The sequence below is a fragment of the Phlebotomus papatasi genome, chromosome 2 (genome assembly GCF_024763615.1).
Source record: "Phlebotomus papatasi isolate M1 chromosome 2, Ppap_2.1, whole genome shotgun sequence".
Taxonomy (NCBI): domain Eukaryota; kingdom Metazoa; phylum Arthropoda; class Insecta; order Diptera; family Psychodidae; genus Phlebotomus; species Phlebotomus papatasi.
The window spans coordinates 41026783-41046798 of NC_077223.1; the positions used below are offsets into that span (position 1 = coordinate 41026783).

At 32.4% G+C, this 20016-nt stretch overlaps 1 protein-coding gene across 1 annotated transcript in view; it reads left to right on the plus strand.

The window, feature by feature from the left end:
* LOC129800964 (uncharacterized) overlaps nt 1–18331 on the plus strand; it is a 28909-nt gene extending 10578 nt beyond the window's left edge. Inside the window, exons 2-3 of the mRNA XM_055845711.1 lie at nt 17824–18069; nt 18150–18331. Coding sequence (XP_055701686.1) covers nt 17824–18069; nt 18150–18331 — 428 coding nt within the window. The remainder of the gene's footprint in view (nt 1–17823; nt 18070–18149) is intronic.
* Nucleotides 18332–20016: the final 1685 nt, after the last annotated feature.

A 20016-nucleotide genomic window follows, 5' to 3' on the forward strand; every position in this document is an offset into this window, starting at 1 on the left:
CAAAACGAAAATTCATTCAGAACATTCTTAGTTTCAATATTCGAAATTCAAGTATGAAGTTTTTGCACATCAACGATATTTTTGAAAATTGAAAATTCTTTAGAGAACAATAGGCTAATATTGTGAACAGAACTTAATCCTGAATTTTGATATTTTCTCACTGTTTCGTATTGGTAAAAAACGATAACGAAAAAGTACTCTAGACAGAGTGTAGGTCTTGTACTTCTTTATGGTCTCTTTTTTCTCTTTGTCCATCTGGCATAATGAAGAAATCTCAAAGTCCAGGATTTGATTAGCCTATGGTACCCTATCCTTTAGTCAAGACACTTTTACAAAAACTACAACTGTGTTCGTACAGACCTAAGGGTATTTTCACTTCTGTATTAAAAGCCTAAGGAATTAATCGAAGTTAGATTTGGAAATCACTTGATTAATTACAATCAGTGCGATGCGATTGTGAAACGAATAGTTCGAAATTGATTATGTATTTGATTGATTATGTATATACGGAACAAAATATGCAGGATTTTGACCTGTAGAGGAATTCTGTAGCAGTATGACCAGGAGCCCATCAATCCTAATAAAAATTAAAGCTATTTTTCACTTTTCCTTCTAAAAATTTTGCAGATATTTCACCGCGACTTAAACAAATTTGCTCGTAGTTCTTGTATAATTTTGGTGAACATTATGAAATATGTATTTTTAGATAGCTTTTAATGCACAATTTCGAAATATATCAGACTGATAAGTCAATTCTCTTTAGGAAAAAACTTGCCAATAGTCTTCAATACCTCTATGCAAAAACCTATGGAAAAATGAAATGTCGTGAGGCCCATGAGTATGACAATTGTCATATGACATATAAATTTTTATGTGGTAAATTCGGAAGAACTAATCATAAATCAGACTCATATAAATTAGTAAAAGCTTCATAGAGCCCTTTGCAATGACCATTCGATACTCACTGGACTTTAATGCTGTCCTAATCTCAAATTTTACAACGAAAATTTGTCATATGACATTGTCATACTGTTACAGAATTGGTCTCCTGGTCTTCTCTTCCTCTATTACCGTTCCACCGAAACAGAGACACCAAAATTTAGTAAAAATGTAATTTTTTCCAAGTAGGGTAAAATGAGGTAATTTGGAACCATTTACAATTTGGGATATTTGAGATTTTCTCACTGTTTTAAGAGATTCAAAAGGAAGAAAAGCTGTTTCTGTTCTTCTAGATGGTATTTTAACTGCACGAACTCCAAGAAAGAGCAGTTTTCTCACAGTGGCAGAAAAAATCCCGAAAGCCAAAATTCCGAAAGCCAAAATCCCGAAAGCCAAAATCCCGAAAACCAAAATCCCGAACACCAAAATCCCGAAAAGGCCAAAATCCCGAAAGACAAAATCCCGAAAGCCAAAATCCCGGAAACCAAAATCCCGAACACCAAAATCCCGAAAAGGCCAAAATCCCGAAAGACAAAATCCCGAATGTGCAAAATTCTAAAAGAGATAAAATTATATGGAGGAAAATTTTTAGAATAATTTCCCAAGACACAGAAGATTTCCAGTTGCATTCAGGATTTTGGCTGAAGAAATATTTTGAAATAAGCACGGAACCTGCGAATTTCAGCATTCAGTCAAAACTTTTTCACTTCGCCATTCCCATTTTTACGATAATCCCGCGAAAGTCGGTGATGTTTAAAATCCTATAAATGTCAGAAAAATCAGCGAGAGTTATTGCTCATAAACTCAGTAAGAAAGCATCCATTTAAGCTGTATTTTAGTAGTATTCAACGACATTGACCTCTAAGCTCAATGAAGGCGTATCAATTTATAATTTGTGAAATTCCACCATCCTCTTGTACACTAAACTTCTTCCTCTTGTGTAGTGAAGTTCTAGCAGTGGGTGAAGGTGCGAGGATGGACATTAAAACGTGAGGAACTTCTTCACCTTCAGTGTTTGTCGGAGGTGGTGTATTGCTGTTGAAAACACGATCAACTATTAATCATTTCTGGTTACATGGGCGTCTTTTGCCATCATCGTCAATGGATACCGACGACTTTGCACTACAATAGTCTTCTGTGCTCTCTTGTTTCTCCTTCACGGGCTCAATATCCAACATCGCAGATACTTAGGGTGGGTATGATTCACATGTTACCCATGAACCTAGCACAATTGTCTTTAAATTTTCTGTGTGTTAATTTCACTGAAAACAAATTGACTCAAATTGGGCCTTTTTAGAAAGTTTCTCAAGAATTTTTCACATTCCCCCGAGTTTATTTAAATCCCCTCAATTTCATTTAAATGAACCAAATTAAGTTAATCTCCAGTTTGAGGGAAAACTCGAAAATTGCCTCTCTCCTCGCTCAAATCATTGTGCCACCCGATTGCGTGTCAATGAGGTACTCTAATTAATTTAACTCATTGTATTTCATTAAGCTACTCCACATATTTATTTGTGTATTAATTTTGAAACTGGGAAAATTGCCGCAATCAATGCAGATGCCCATAAGTTTGACTTAAGTGGAAAAATCACATGAAGATGTTAGTTTCTGGCAGAAGGAATTCATTTTGAACAAATACATGCGATTAGTCATGTTCCATTGAAGATGAGGGAGTTAGCAATAAAATTAATATAATTTTGTGTCACATACAAAAACAGATATAACATCTTCATCCCTCATTCGTTTATGGCCATAAACAACCACCCTCGACTTTGACCAAGGTCTAGAGATTGTGGAATTCTTGTTATTATTCTATTCTTCTTCCATCTCACATTTTATCCGACTCGTCAATATGCCTCCAAATTCTGAACATTCTACCAAAGGATTTACAAAACATAACTCTTGCTTGATTTAAGCCGGGTACACACTTGAAATTTAAATGGCAATTTATGAAAAAAAAAAATTAACAACGACGAGTTCGAGCACTTTGCGAGCCTTTCTTTATAATAATTTCCATTATATTACCGCTTTACTACCGATTTAATGTGTTTAATGGAATTGCCAATAAAAATAATGCAAAATTAATTTACTATAAAAGTCAATATAAATGAGCCCATAGTTTTTAAATCGAAATCTCCTGCTTAATTTTACTCTTGTTAACTTTATATATTTCTAAAACTTCCTGCGAAAAGTCTTTCGTAAATCGGTCCTTATCAGTGTTAGATATTAGAAGTTATTTTAAAAAGAATAAAAGAAATATCAACGTAAAAACTCTGTAAACGTAAAATCCTTTGGTAAAACGGGTTTCCTGCAAAGAATTCAATATACTCTCCTTTAAAATTCTTTTTAAAATTTTCATTCAATTTTTCTTTGATGAAATACTTTTCCTGAAATTTTACAAATCTTCGGAATTACAATAGAAAATAGATGAGACTGCTAAAAATCTGTTCTATTTGAGTCGAGAGCCACTCGAGGTGATTATTACAGAAGAAAAGGAGTTTTATCTCAGAATCGAACTTCTAGGGGATATTTTCATGATACGCCAGTTCACAGTACAGTAGGGTGCATTTCGAAATACTTCTAACGGACTTTCAAGTTTATTTACCGGTTTTTCACTAATTTATTACTTTTAAGGACCAACGCAGTTGTGTTTCGAATTTAAAGTAAATTCATTCTTGATCAGATTGATCGAACAATGAACCGTCTAAAATGGTTTACATTAGATCTTGAAAAATACAATATGACGATATTTTTTGATCTTTATGAACGTTTCTGTTTCGGACTTTTAATGATATTTGAATTAATAAGGGGAGAAAAACTAAATCCTTGGTTAAAAATCCTTCACCAGACAAAAGTAAATTTCTGCAAGAATTAAGACAGGGGTTAGGATGGAGTAACCACTTATCGCCACTTTTAGAAAAATGAGAAATTAATTGAATTATAACTTTCGACCCCTTATTATAAAATATCTCAAATTTAACACAAAGATACTGAGATGTATTGACTCCACATTCGTCAAATAAATAGTACTCCAATTTAATGCTGGACTACTTAAAAAACTGATTTTTGTTAACAATGCAAAAATAACCACTTCGTCGCCACTTTTTACCACTTTTCGCCAGTTTTGTAACCACTTCTCGCCACCCTCTTGAAAACGTCCAAACTCGATTATTTTGGGAAATATTATGCAAAGAATACATTCAGCATTTCTTTTTCCTCATGACCACCTTATTATTACTCACTTCAAATGAATTTTCTTCGGTTTTGTTTGGGAAACCAAATCATTAGACTTGCAGAAAGTAAACAAAGTAGATTTGACAACTGAGAATCTACGAAGTGGAGTTAGCGTCGCCTATTAAAAAGCTATGGCAACAGGTGGTAAAATCAATTCAAAACATTACCACTTTCCGCCATGCCTCATTTTTACATAAAAAATAATATTAAATGCAATATTAATAAACTACGAATGTAATTAATTACTCAACAGACAGATTATTTATCCAAAAACGTAACTTTTATTCGAGAAAATTTGATGGCACTTGTTATATTTGGTAAAAAATATTGTATTCGATGCACTTGCTTAAAAAGTTGCTCTAAAAAATGCTCAAAATTTTAAATCCAAAACTAACAATTGTTATTTTTCGGCTCTATACGTAGCAGCAATAAAAATACAAATAACTTTACGACTCATTTATTTCATAAATCGTGAAAAATAGCGATTTCAATATAGGTGGCGAGAAGTGGGGCCCTGACGAGAAATGGTGATTCCACCCTATTATTAATCGTGTCGAAGCTTTAAAAAAAATTAGATATGTCTTTTTGATCCAAAAAAATTATATGAACTGAATTCCCGATAGTCTAGTCTAATCCAATATAGACGAAAATGACCTCATGATTACGTCAGAGACACAACAGAAAATGAAAGATATCATTGAGATTCTTTACCAAAAAGATCACAAAACATAGTTTTCTTTAGTACCTTTAAGTGGGAGTATGAGAAAGTGGCTTCAGATTTCAGTAAACTTGCCAAGGCCTAGTTTAGAACGAATGAAAATTTCTAGAGAATTTACTGTTGGATAATGAGCTGGCATGATGGATATTCTACGGGGATACTTCCGGTAATCGCTACAGTGGAAGTTTATTTCATCTCAAGAAGAAAAAACAAATTTTCTGTCTTGCCCAGAGCTTTCGGTCCGGATGTGGACCTTCTTCAGTGGTCGACTAAACTATGTTTTTTGATTTCCTGAAAAAATAACGAACTTTAGGAAATCAAAAAACATTGTCTAGTCGACCACTGAAGAAGGTCCACATCCGGACCGAAAGCTCTGGGCAAGACAGAAAATTTTGTTTTCCTCTTGAGGTGAAATAAATTTCCACTTGCGATTACCGGAAGTGTCCCCATAGAATTTACAGAGAATATCGTCTTATGATGGGGAGGGTCACTACCATAAATTGATATCTCAAGACGTTTGGCCTCTAAGCAGATAATAAGTAAATAGAAGCACGGACAAACATTATAATATAAATCCTTTTGAATGAAGTTCAGCGCAACTCAGTGAATGCGTTTCAAACATTTTTAATAGAAGCAAGAGAATTTTGATGATCAAAAGATAATTAAGCTCGTAAATCTTCCATCATCGAGCGGACTCTTTCCAGAGTGACTGATTGAGTAACCAAAACTGACGAAAATTTAGAATTTATATGACTTAAGACTTAAAATTACATAAGTTTTTAGAGCTAAAGTTGGAAAAAAACAATAATTTGAAAAACAACATGTTATAAAAATAATTTTCGAAAACCTATAATCTCATCTTAATGCAATGCTTGACATAAATTCAATACGTTATCGTATTTTTTAAAAGTATTTTATGTGAATTTTATTTGGTTCATTCAATTGTCATAATTTCTACAAAAAAAAAACTTTACTGCAAAAAAAAGTTTCCAATATGTCGGGATTAATTTTAAGCGTGTATCGAGTTTTAACTCATTTTTTTTAGTATGCACATAAAATTCTGAAATATTTTTAGAGCAATGCACATTCAAACTAGAGTTATGGTGTCTCCTGTAAAAAAAAGGTCTCTGTATCGAATCCTGCAATTCGATGCGCTTTTCGGGATCAATTTACATATTAGTGCCTTGTCCACTGATATTAAATTTAGGGTGAAGTAAAAAACGAGCCAAATCAGTGACTTGGGACATAGAAAGAAGGGCAAACGAATGAGATTGAAGTTCCCTCCTTTGTCATTTAAATATGCTGCTCTGCAGGCAATTTTGACCACCCCAAAAGAGCCATTTTCAGGGAATTATTTCTACGCTTGTTTCATCTCAGTCTCATTTCCAGCCATAAATTCCAGGACGTCTTTTTAGTAAAGGGAACAATGAAGAATGACTCTTTTGTCCCACGCGGGCCTAATATGTTTTAGTTATTTTTTTTTCATGGGCTAAAAGAAGTAGCAAAAGAGATGAAATCGTCGCGGTCATCGAATGATAAACGACGGCCAAATTCGATATGGCAGTACGATTAGCATGAATTATGGTTGGCAATCGAATTTTGCGAATTAAACAAAATCAATAACAAACCATGCTTTCACATCCAACATTTATTGTTCATATGACAATATCACAATTTTCGACGGTAGAATGGGAAGTTCAAATGGCAGAGGGGTTATTTATAGAATGTCAGGGTTCAGATTTGGGAAAAAACTACTTTCAGCAATGAGACTAATGGGATAAACAAAGAACTTTTACAAGAAAAATAGTGAATACAATTTAATATTTGTTGTGATATATCTGAAAAATTTCTACTAATCTTTAATGCTGTTTTTGTATAGTCTTATTATTGGTATAGTGAGAGAATTGAAACACATTTTTTAAACAAAAATCTGAAGACACTGAAGACCAAAATTCTATTTTTCATATCATATTTAACCTCTAAACTAATAACACATAGGCGGAATATTTTTTCATTAACCTTTCTAAAAATAAAGCAATATTAATTATAATAACTAAAACCACTCAGATGATACGTATTTTCTTTAAAATCTAGTTTGATTGTAGTCCCTCCGTATATTTCCAAACTCAGGCATTCCCAGGCGATGTGAATTAAACTATGATTGATATGTATGTATACATAAATTTCTTATGCATTATGTTTGTTTAGCTACCAATGTATTAGGAGTTGAGAATTTTAGTAAATTGAAATTGACGAACAGTCTAGCGTGTAATTTATACAGCGACTTCAGAATTCCTAAATTGTATTTCAGTCTAATTTTTAATGGAACTGAGAAGTCTAAATAATATAACAAATATTATTTATATCAAAATCGACGGGTTATATTGCTCTTTCTTTGAATTTGTACAATAAAGTATAATTGCAGAAATGAAAGATTGTGGTGTTAAAATCTTTATTAGAGTTTCTCCGCTCCTTGTTATTACGTATATTACAAAATAACGTTTTGTGTATATATAACGTATATTTATATAATAAATGGCCACGTCACAAACACTCATAAGAGACAATATTTTTAGAGATATACCACTTGAAATTAAAGAGTTGAAGATGAATTTCTCTTTCGGTATCATCGCTCAAACATATTTTAAATGCTAGACAATTTGATTTGTGCTGGTGGAAGACAGAAAAGAATCTGTAGAGAAACATCAACAGTGGATTAATGGATTTTTAACAAGCCTTTTATCATTAATTTCAACTTCTCAAAAACCATTCAACATGAAATTTAATTAGAGAGTAGAGAAAATGTGCACTTGGTGGAATTAAATGCATATGGGTGATCCCTTTTGTTTCTATTTCATAGAATTTACATAAATTTCAATTTTCCTTTGACCAAATTGATATAATTCAGCACAATTATCTCATTTGAATCATGAATATACCCCAATCAATTGGCCAAAATTGCATAGAACTTTACAGCGAAATCTCTCTCAAAACGATGAAATCGTATATAAACCACCATCTATGACATATTTTTATTTTTGTGCGGAATTTGCATATATCCTAATTTTCACATAAATTATTTTATTATGATCAAGGTAAGGGAGTCCCTTTTGGACACTGAATTTTTTTTCACGGTTTCCAAACCTTTGATAAATTAAAATTAATAATCTCTAGAGAGAGATAGAGAACTAGAGACTAGAGAAATGTATGTTCATAATGAAAATTTTTCCTACACAAACGTAGGAAATCTGGTTCAATATGGACATAAATTTCTCTAGCGTGTAGATGTCATAACGGCGTTATCACACTTGCACATTAAAATTTTAATGTGAATCACATTAATTGTCGCTTGTGAGCGTCCAAATATGTTATTTGTGTCTTTGAGTCACTTAATATTTGGGGTTTTTCTATTTATTGATAAAGAAGTGGACTTGGCCTGCAAAAATAAGTTTAAATTTACCTAAAGCATAACTATTTTTCGCAATAAAAAATTATAGAGAAAATCGCATTAATTTTTCGCATTAATGCTATAAATCATTTTATATCAAATTTTGCGAATCAAGTCCACCTTTTTTTCAACAAATATATCAAATTTTGAATATAAAATGACTCAAACACATAAATTACACATTTGGACTCTCACCAGCGACAATTAATGTGAATCATATTAAAATTTTAATATGCAAGTGTGATAGCACAGTAAGGGATGCTTCCAATTCGCGCAGAAAATGTGGAAAAGCATCTGAGAGCCTATAGAAATACTGGAGATGCAAAATGACCACAAAGTCTAAAAGGGGATCATCAATATGGACATAAATTGCTCTAGTGTGTAGAGACCATACAACATTTTTGGTAAATAAATTAGTAAATTTGGTAAATAAAATAATTAAATTAGTAAGTTAGCACATTTGATGTACAAAATTCAATTTTGGGAAGTAAAAAAATTCATGACTCCCTAGAAAAGCTACGTGAGCCATTGTGAGGAGACCTTGACCTCGGGGGGCAGACCTAGGACAAGGTGACTGAACTAAATTCAGGATCTTGACTTAGAGCGCCTTGAGATCGAACCCAAACATCTTCTTTCTTTTGGTTATGGATAAGTGAATAAAACGAGTAATTAAATATCCTATGTTTGCAAAATCGTACAACACTTATTGAAATTTCTTTACTATATATCCGTTTTATTCATTATAAAAAACAACAAGAGGTAAAATGTAACTAAAATTTACAATATAAATTTAAGAAATATCTATACTTTATCTATACATTGCCAAATTAGGCTTATTTTGAAAGAGCCCTAACATGATCCCAACTTAGACCATAGAAAGTTCAAAACGGAACATTTTCTGGTCATTGATTGTTGGGTGTATACAAAATATCTGCCTATATAATGTTTAGAAACAATAAAGCGGGTGGATAGAAAACAGAAAATGTTACAGGGAAGTTGACTTGTGAGATGGACCATAAAAGACCAAAAACTGATACTTCTCAGCGTTTCGCATTTAACCCTTTAAGGACGAGAGGGTCAAAAAACGAGGGTCAGAAAAAATCACTTTTTTGGCTTTTTAAAGCAAAACGCAACTTTAGAAGACCGTAGGAAAAATTTCATTTTTGTGTCCCCGATGACCCAATCGTCCTTAAATGGTTAAACTAAAAAGCAACTGAAGAAGTGAAAAGATTAGGCTTTCAGGCTTCGCACATATTCTGGCTTGGAACACTTAATATTTGTACTATAATCAATTATGATCATCTGGCGCAATGTAATTTAACAGGAATTTTTCCAGTGTTTGCCAGAGCTTTCGGTCCCAATGTGGGACTTCTGTAGTGGACCACTGAAGAAGGTCCACATCGTAACCTATTGCTCTGGGCAAGATGAAAAAAAGTGTTTTCATCTTATAAGGTGACCAGTGAAAAACGTCACCCTATAGGGTGACGTTTTTCACTGGTGAACACCGGAAAAGTAAATGTGAAATTTTTCCTATATTTCTTTAATGAATTTGAACTTTTTTCAGGAAATATGATACCACTTAAGAATATCTATTAATATATTATATTATCATAGGCCAGATTATTTAAGGAAATGTGAAAAGAATATTAAGTCTTCGAAGCCAGAGTGTGTGCAAAGCATAAAAGCCTGTACCCCTATAAGGTCTGGCAAATCATTATCAACCGTTATCAATAAAATTTTGAATGTTAAAATCAGAGAACATGAAGAGAATTTTGACAAAATGCGGACAAGGGAAATTATCTTCCCCCTACCAATATTTTTGATGATAAAATGCCTTATTCCCAACGCACAATAACATTTGTTTTGTAAGCATGTTTTTGTCATTTCAATAAGAGTGAATGAAATGTAGATCTTGTTATCTCGCTCACTCTCATAGGAAATTATGAAAACATGTTTACAAACAAAAGTTATACGCTAGGCATTAGGTGAAATTTATTTTCATTAAAATTTAAACACCGTACTGATCAAAATTTGTTTTCCTTTTTCTTTCTCGTTTTTTTCAGAGGTTTTCAGACCTAAGACTTAGCCATACACTGAGAGAAATCCGAAAAAGTTAAAATAACATTCCGGAAATGTTTATTTTACCCTGCAATATTGATCCGAAATCAGTGTAAATATTATACTTTTTAGGTGTATTAGGGGTTAAAGTTACCATTTTAATGTTAATTTTACCCTTAAAAAGGTGTGAAATTAACATTAAAAAATGTTGATATATTTTTACACCTAAAAAAGTGTTAAAATTATAAGCAAAAAAAGTTAATCACACCCCCGTTTTTTCTCAGTGTATGGCTTAACTGGTCTAATTTCTTATCAATTACGATTATTTGGAAAAATTTAACGTAGGATTGCATTATAGTGACCTATCCCAATCCGCAAAAAATTACACTGACTCAAAAATGACTGGTTAATAAATGGTCAAAAGAATTACTCCTAATTGGAATCTTAAAAATTAGTCATATTCGCGTCGAATTTTGGTCACAGCATTACTCAAGATTGAATTAGTAATATAATAGTTATTTTACGGTTCTAAAATTTACTCTACCATGCAGTAACAAAAGCGACTCCAAACGACGGTCTTTTTCCGTACAAAAAATGGCGCGCCAAAAACAATGCATTTGGCGTCCTTCTCTAGCGCATAGGTACGAAATCTACGCATACACTTTGAATGAAAACGTTGCACTTCACAACTTTGTATTGCATTACCACTGTAGACAATATTTTCTCAACAATTCTTCACATTTTCCATCGTTTTCTACTACGTTCTATGTAAATTTCTCTAATTTTTCAATAATTCACTACACACATTTGCGAAGATTTTTGCCGTTCGCCTATTTCTGAATTAGCCATCCGACATGTCGAAACGAAAATTTTCCCATTGGATGGCAACAACACAAAATAATCTTTTAAAATTTTCATTAAATATGTCTTTTCGACACAAAATTTTAATCATAGGACACTCCAGAGACTGGAGCAAACTCCTGAACCACAAAATTTCATTTTGCATAAAAATGTTTGTGTGTTTATCATGCAAAAAATTGCCTAATTTTCACTTAATTCCTGTCGGCACTGTACTTTTTCGAATCACAACACACATCTCTACTTAGGGAGCTTTTCCTCCCAATGTACACTATTATATTGCTGAGAAAACAAGCGAAAATATCAATTACTTTGCGAATTCACAGCTCTGAATAGTTCTATTTGCCATTTGACAAGTAAAATTTCCCGTCAAATATATCCAGTGAGGAGAAGAATTTTTATTAGTACACTGGAAGTCGGAGTCATATTTTAGTCGTAGGCGGGTAATCTCAGAGTTATTATGACGCCAAATGACTTCCGTAATTACCATCATATTATTCCCCACTTTCCGTCATTCGACTCTCTGACGACCGTCATAGGACCCGTTTTTGGAATCTAGAATACAGACATCCAACGGTAATCTTACTCCAAGTTGCTATTTGGGATTAGATTCGCAAAAAAGCAGTAAAATTACTCGCTATTCAGGATTTTGGGACCTTCGGGAACTGGGTTAAACCTCTAGTCTGAAGATCGCTTTACGTATCTTGTAACGTATTACCCTTACGTATCTCCTCCAACATTATCTTTTTGTTGTATTCTTTTTGCTTATCATTTGTAGATTTTCATTCGCTTATATTCTCCTTCGGCTCAATGAAATCAAATCAGAGAGTCAGATATCTCTGCATTTTTATTTTAAGAAATTATAATTTATATTTATTTTTTTTTTGTATTTTTGTGTTCACTTGCGATAACTAAAAAAACATTATTGATTTCTTAAAGTCAAAGTTAAGTAAATATTGATAGTAAACTAAATAACGCATTTCTCACCCAGCATGTTCACATTATTGAACTGACCGAGCACTGAATTAAGTTTTAATCCTTAACTTTATGACACACAATTTCCCAAAATTAGTTCATGTGTTTTCATATTAGGGGAAAGTACTCTCCCTTCGAACGTTCATGCCTTCGAATAATGTGAATTTTCTTTTGTTTTTCCTAGAAGACTTACAAATTTCTACTAAATATTATTAAGCTTATCATCAATTATTGATAATTACAAGATATTTATGTGTAAGTCTCTTAGAAAAATAAAACAAAATTCACATTATTCGAAGGCATGAACGTTCGAAGGGAGAGTACTTTCCCCTACTGCTTTTGACACCTGATTCAATTCTTCATGAATATCGTAATTATTATTCTGCTAAAGACAGACTATTTTGGTTTATAGGTTAATGACTTTTAGATCCAAAGACTTATTGTACATTGTGAATTTTAAATACCTGACCAAAATAGCCTCACTAGCCACTATTAGGGAAATACAAGCACGTAGAGTAGAATAAATGACCAATGGGATCGATTCATTGACGGTGTGTGATTTAATATTGCGGCAAAACTATCACACATTCACATTGTTAATAATATTAAATAAAGGGAAATGAGGGTGAAAATTCGAGGGAAGTGCGACGAGGAGGGGAGAAAATTAGCCAGCAAATCATGTTATACGTGAACAAATTTATGAATTGCATTTTCACTACATTGATTTCAATTGCGACAGTTGGGTCCCTTACTTTATTTATATTCAAGCGTTTGGATCTTCAAACGGAAGATCATTTCAATGGACAACATTTCCCTCCGTATCTTTTGCATTCCTAACTCAGAAATGGTCAATCTATCCCATACAAATAATTTACGACTTTTAGATGTGGAAAAGCTTGTGAATGAAAGGCAAAATGAGGCAAAAACACTTACATTAATCTATCAATTGTCATCTTGATGATCAATTGCAATTATTGGCAAAAAAATTTGGCAATAGAATTAAATTACGTAATCATTATATTCAAAAGTATTGGGGAAAATCAAAGCAAAAGAACAAACACATTAGGGTATCAATAGATTAATGTGGAAAAGGATGCAATTGAACATCGTCGGTTGCTTACATTCTGAGTTTCAGAAACACACTTTACTATGGTATACAGCTATTGGAGAGTTTTTAGGCCAAGTACATTGCAGTCAAGAAAGATTATAAAGAAGAAAAAAAATAGTTTTAGCGTTTCTGTACATTAAAAAAATGATAGAGTTGAAACAACTCTATCGTCGAGTTGAATGAACTCGAAGAATATCGATGTAATTGTTACCCTTTTTCGTTGTAAATTTTAGTAAATAAAGTTGAAACAACACTTCGTTCGAGTTGAATTAACTCGTCGGACATCTAAGAAATGATTACTCTTTTTCTATGAAAAATTTCGTCTCGACTGAAGTATATGCTAAGGTGTTTTCGTTTTAAGAATATACTTCAGTCAAGAAGATTTTCGTGTGACAAATTTCATGTAGAACATCAACTAGAAATATGCCTAACAATATTTTATAAAGACATTTCGCTCGGAACATAAGGAACTTGAGATCAAGAAAATAATCACAAAGAAAACGATAATAAATAAAAAAAAGAACATAAAATTGCAAGATCTATCCATTTTGGGATTTGACTATTTTTTTAAATTTTGAAATGAGTTGTTTTAACTCTTAAAACGAGTTATTTTCAGTCTTAAAAAGAGTTATTTACACTCTTTTGTCATGTAAATTTTAGGACAAAAAAGTTCAAAAAACTCTTCTGAATATTACACCTAAATAGAAGTAAAATCAACTCTAAAATATAGTTAATCGAAAATCACAACGAAAAAGAGTTAATTTAACCATCGATTCGAGTAAGTTTTACCCGATTTTTTTTTTCTGAGTGGTAGGGGCAAGTCGTCGGCAGCTTTTGAAATAGGGATGCATCATCACCATCATTTTCAACCGCTAGTCTCTAGGGATCGCAGTGGATCCAGTTTAGCAGCGCACGCCTGTAGATCCTCCGCTATTAAAGGAAGATGTTCGGGTAGGATCCTAAGGCGTTCCCATGAAAGATCCTAAATTTGATTCAGCCACCTTGTCCTAGGTCTGTCCCGATGCTGACACCTTTTCACAATGGATTGCAAGGTTTTTCTGAGGAATCAAATAGGAATGTTTTCCACTATTTTCAAATAAAACTGGACCTTACCGTAATATAATTTATTAAGGGTACAAGAAAGGTCTCGCTTATCACCGATAGATGATGCTGATAAAGTCTGTACATACTGGCGGTATTTGTAATCAACGTCATAATGATTCTTTTTCAATAGATTGTAATTGGTGGTACATTTTGTTTTGGAAAAGTGTAAACAACATATTTCTTCATAAAGTTTAAAGTGACGAGTGACGGTCCGAAAAAGGCTAATTTCCGGGAACTTCTGTTGTTCTGCTTTCGCCAAAATAAATTTGCGGCTGAAGAACATAGAAATCTTGTAGAGTACGGCGACCATGCTCCATCAGAAACAACATGCAGAGATTGGTTTAGACGCTTCAAAACTAGCCCCTGGCAAGTTGCCTGAAATTTGAAGCCACTTTCTCATACTTCGATTCAAATTTATATAGGATTTTTTATGCACTCGCGACCGTTACGCTAAATATCTAAGGATTGAGAAGTTTTCTCGTATTATAAGATCCCTTACCGCGTCGAGGGATAAATATACTAAATTTTTGTTTAAATACATTTTTTTCCTCGGAGCACTGTGAGCTGAGTCCGAGATCAATTTAGGGAATTGGCTTCAAATAGCACCAAATAAAAAAGTCAACTCGCCGCGTGCTTGCTTACATACATATACAATATATGTATATTATATATATACAATATATACACATATATGTATATATACAAGATAAATAATATGGACATTATTTTGAATGAAATAATACTTTCTAATTTTCTTTAAAAAAAAAAATTTGAATTTTCACAAAAAAACAGCGAGAACTTTTTTATACACCCAATAGTTCTGCAAACCCCAATTATGAAGCTAAATTACTTTACTCTTTTAAAAAGCTCTACTTCAAAGGTACTCCCACTTCAAAGTTATTAAACTTCCTCCTATTGTTTTTTTTAACGCCCGGTCCCCATACTTCAATTAATTTGTTTGCTTATTGCTTTTTTACTGATTACTTTGGACAAATTTTAAGATAAATTATCACTTTAAGTCGAGTTTATCAACATACTCGAGGAGATTTTTTTTTAAATTAAGTTGTATATAATGGCACCATTTAAAAACCCCGTGCCACATTTTTTTAATATGATACGCTTCACGATTTTGCGTTAACACACTTTGATTTTTTTCATTTTGTCATTTAATAATTGCAAAATTAAATTATATTTGATTGTCATTTTGTGTTCATTTTGTGTGTTGGAAAAACATCAAACTGTTTTATATGGCAATAATTGGGCTAATAGCAATAAAAAATGCCGCTAGGGTAGATCTGTGCAAAATCAATCATGGATAGAATTATTATTATTTATCGTATCGATATATTTTTATTACAACATTGATTACAATGTATTATAATGCTATATACCGTGTTTGAAGAATCTGCTAAGTCCATAGACCCTTCACGATCACCTTCTCATAGTGTGAATACCATACTCCTGGTACCATTAGGTAAAGGCGCTAAAGCAGACATTCAGATCTTTGCACCGGGCGGGACTTGTTCTCACAACACTCTGAGTTAAGTCGGGGATCTATCCGCCCAAGAGCAAACGGTCTTGCCTATTACGCATTACGCCACTCAGATCCCTAGGAGTAGAGTTAGACAGCGGGATGTTAAAGTTATCTTAGTAAGATTATTGAGCAAAACACTATTTATTAAAAAATAGATGCAAGTAGCACAAAACAAGTTCCTGAGGGTCATCCTCAATCTTAACTCAAGATGTAGCACAAAGAACATATACAACAAGAAAATTGCTAAATTCACAGTCACAGTCAAGTCCCAGAAAATTCTCCACATATTCAAAATTTCCAATAGTTTGACTCACTCCAACTTTAAAGTACAAAAGAAAGTCACTCTAACAAACATTAGACGATACTATCCATTGAAAAATGTAAAGCCTAAATCAACTAAGTTTGGCATTCGTGGTCTAACATACTCTTCAATTAAATCATTTAATGAGTTCGTAGCATCCAATCCACATTTAAATCAAAAAACTTTTACTAAGCCAATAAAGCTCTTTTCTGTAAACAAGTCGCTCATTTGAAAGGTTTTTAATTTTATATTCATGATTCTTTTTGCACCGCCTGTTTTCTCCTTTGTAACATCAGATTGTATCTTATTCTCTACTTATCTTAGGCATGTTAAAAAAAAACAATAATAATACATTTTTTTGATATAGTCCCAAATTGTTGTACTCCGACAGGTGCATGAACTGTATAATAAATAAATAAAAAAAATAAAATAAAAAAACATTAAAAATAATTTACTCCCTCCATAATAATTGAAATAGTTATCAGGTTCTTTTCATAAGAGCTATAAATTTACTGATTTAATTTAAAACTTCATCGGTAAGCAGCGTTAGCCTTTTGTAGTGTTCTACATTAAATTAGAATTTTGTTTTGTTTCTCTTTATATTTTCCTTTTTTTCTCTTTTTTTATTTAATTATTACATAAAACTGTTAAGTCTAGACATTTAAGTTTTTTTCTTCTATACAGGTATAGCTAGAATTGTTATTGAATTGTAGTCTTCTAATGTACCTGATTCTTATATGCATATGGCAATTTGCTACTGCATTAAGAAATAATAATAATAATATCAGTCTAATTCTAACATATTTTTCACAAATTAAAAGGAAAATTTCGTTTTCTGCGTAATTGTGCCCCGGTTTCTTCTACTTTTCGAATTAGTAAGTGCGAACAGTTTGCAAATTGTTCTTTGGCGTTGTCGTTTGTTATATAGCGATTAAACTTAATTAATTAATAAAATGAGTTGTAATACGAATTCTTTAAGTTGATAAGAACAGTGCTTTACATCATTTCTCAAGACAAAAAACCATGTTGCTTAAACGCTTATCTCAAAGACACTTTATATTTAAGTCGTCTTTCTCGCCGAGCTGCCAGTAGTGTAATTGTAAAAATTCTCTTAACATGTCTTCGAATACATTCAATAGTCCAGAATTTTATACAAAATCCTTGAAAGTTCGCTCAAGACTTGTTCAAAAATGTCTCAGAAACCTGGCTCATCTAATAAAATGGAAAGTAGAAGGACAAGATTCTGTACTGGATATCGGATGCGGTTGTGGTGACATAACTCTAGAGTGTTTCTATCCACTTTTACCCAAAAATTACGATCGTTTGGTTTGTGCAGATCTATCGCCATCCATGCTGAAAAGTGCCAAGGATACATTCGAAGGAATTAAGAATGTTGAATTCATTCAGTTGAATATTGAAGAACCTCTAACTGATTCAGTTAGAAGAGAGTTGGGAACTTTTGACCATATCTTCTCAAGTTTTTGTTTGACTTATGTTAAAAATCAAAGACAAGCCTTCCAAAACATTTACAATCTACTCAAACCAGGTGGTGATATTTTGATCACAATTCAAGCTAAAACACCTCCAATTGAAATACTAATCAAAATGGCTGAGGATAGCAAATGGAAGGATAAACTACCAAACATTAGGGATATTTTTGTTTACACCTACAGAGAGGATCCCCATCCTGACCGAACAATTGAACATCTCCTGAAATCCATTGGATACCAAGATATTTCCATAAAAGTGGAAGAATGCTCAGAAATATTTCCAAATAAGAAGTTTTTTAAAGGCAAGACTGAGAATTATTTAGAAAAAAAAAGAAAATTAATAGATAATTACAGATTATTCTTTATAAAATTATCTTTTCAGACTTTATGAAAAGCCTTCCGCCCTGCAATGAAATACCTGAGGAAGAGAATAAAGAATTCTATCAGGAGCAAATTGATATGGCATTGTCGATGAATTTCATTGAAGAGGATCTCTGTGATGCACAAAAGCCATTAAACGGGAATGAACGGATACTAGTACATATTTTTGCTCGAAAAGTATAATTTTCTTCTGCACAGTGCACATAGAAAAACTTTCTTTTGAATACGAAACTTTAAAAAGTAGTAGCAAAATAATTTACTAAATAAAAGTTTCACAAATAAATTTAAATTTTGATTATAGGGTAAATGTCCTAATTCAAAACATTTCCAGACGCTTTAACTTTGACAGAAGTTTAAACACATTAAGTTCATATTTTTCTGAAGAGAATTACATAAATTTGATCCTTGACTCTTCTAGAATGTTACTGTTTAGTGAAAATTCTTTAGATATAATTTGAAAATTTCTTAAATACAAGAAATATACGTGAGCGTAAAATGCTTCTATTGTAAGCAAATTAATCCAAATGGAGGCAAGGGAAAGTTTGTATTTGGAGACAAACAGTGAAACCGCAACGAAAGGCTTCCAAAACTTTGTTGAGTTGCTCTTGAGTGCAGGATTTGTTCTTATTCCTGGTCTTTTCTTCTTTCCCATCTAAAACAATAAGAAAATCTCTCCAAAAAAATCATATTTTCGGGGTTTCCTATTGAAGCATTTGCAGACACTTCAGAAAAACACTTTTTGTTCACGAAATAGGTAATTATTTCATTTGAAAACTTCACGTACAATTAACAATTAAGTTAATCTGGATAATTTAACAAAAATTATCCAGAAATATGACATAAATGTTAAACAAAACGAATAAATAACAGTCACATTATTGTGTTTTCATTGGAAAACATGGTCTATCGATGAAAAATTCGATGGTGAAAAGGTACACTTTTAATTTTTCTGAGAAATTTATAAATTAAAATTTGTGAATATGAATGGATTTTCGCTTTATTTGGAGTAAAATTAACTAAATAATGAAACTGTGGTATGGAAAATACATGAATATAGTCATTTAATACTATATTTATCATGAAAACAGTGACGTTTCCATTTGGAGTAGCGCAAAATTTCCATTTGGAGCAGGTTTTGGATTAGCTTAATTTACCCTTCTCAATTTCTTCGAAATTGTGAAAAGTTTGCGATAAGATTAGAGCAAACTTTTCTGCAAAATTTGTTAAATTGTTTTCGTACTCTCTAAGAATTATTTTCTCGATCGAGTCGATATCGTAAATGTTTAGGTCTTTACGAAAAATATAAATATTAAATGTAATTTTGTTGAATTATTGTAAAAATGTCTAAAAATTGCGGTTATGCCTTTTTCTTTCAAAGAATTAAAAAAAAATAATAATAATTTCCATAATTTCAATTTGTGGCTAATTTTGTATTTCACAAAAGGATTATGAAGTCAAATACGTGCGCTGTTGAGACAAAAACGCATTTTTCTTCAAAATAATTAAACCCACACGTCATTAAATATTTTCCTTTTGACAAAAATGAGCTCTAAAAGTGCAACAAATTACCATATTTCTACAGAAACACGCTCCATTGGTCCCATTCTTGGAACAATCAATGTTCCACCATCTGCCATAAGGTTTCAGCCTTTGCTAGTGTAATTAATGGAACCATGTGGCCCATGCAGGACACATTCACTTATGATAAATCTCTGTGTAATTTTCTCCTATTAATTCCCGTCGAATTGGAGGATCACTCATCCCGTAAATCACGTGGCAGTTTTTTTTTTATAATCTTTCTTTCAGTGGTTTGTTATTTTTAGGACAAAAGTCCCCATTTGGAGGAAGACTCTTGAAGGTTTCATCCA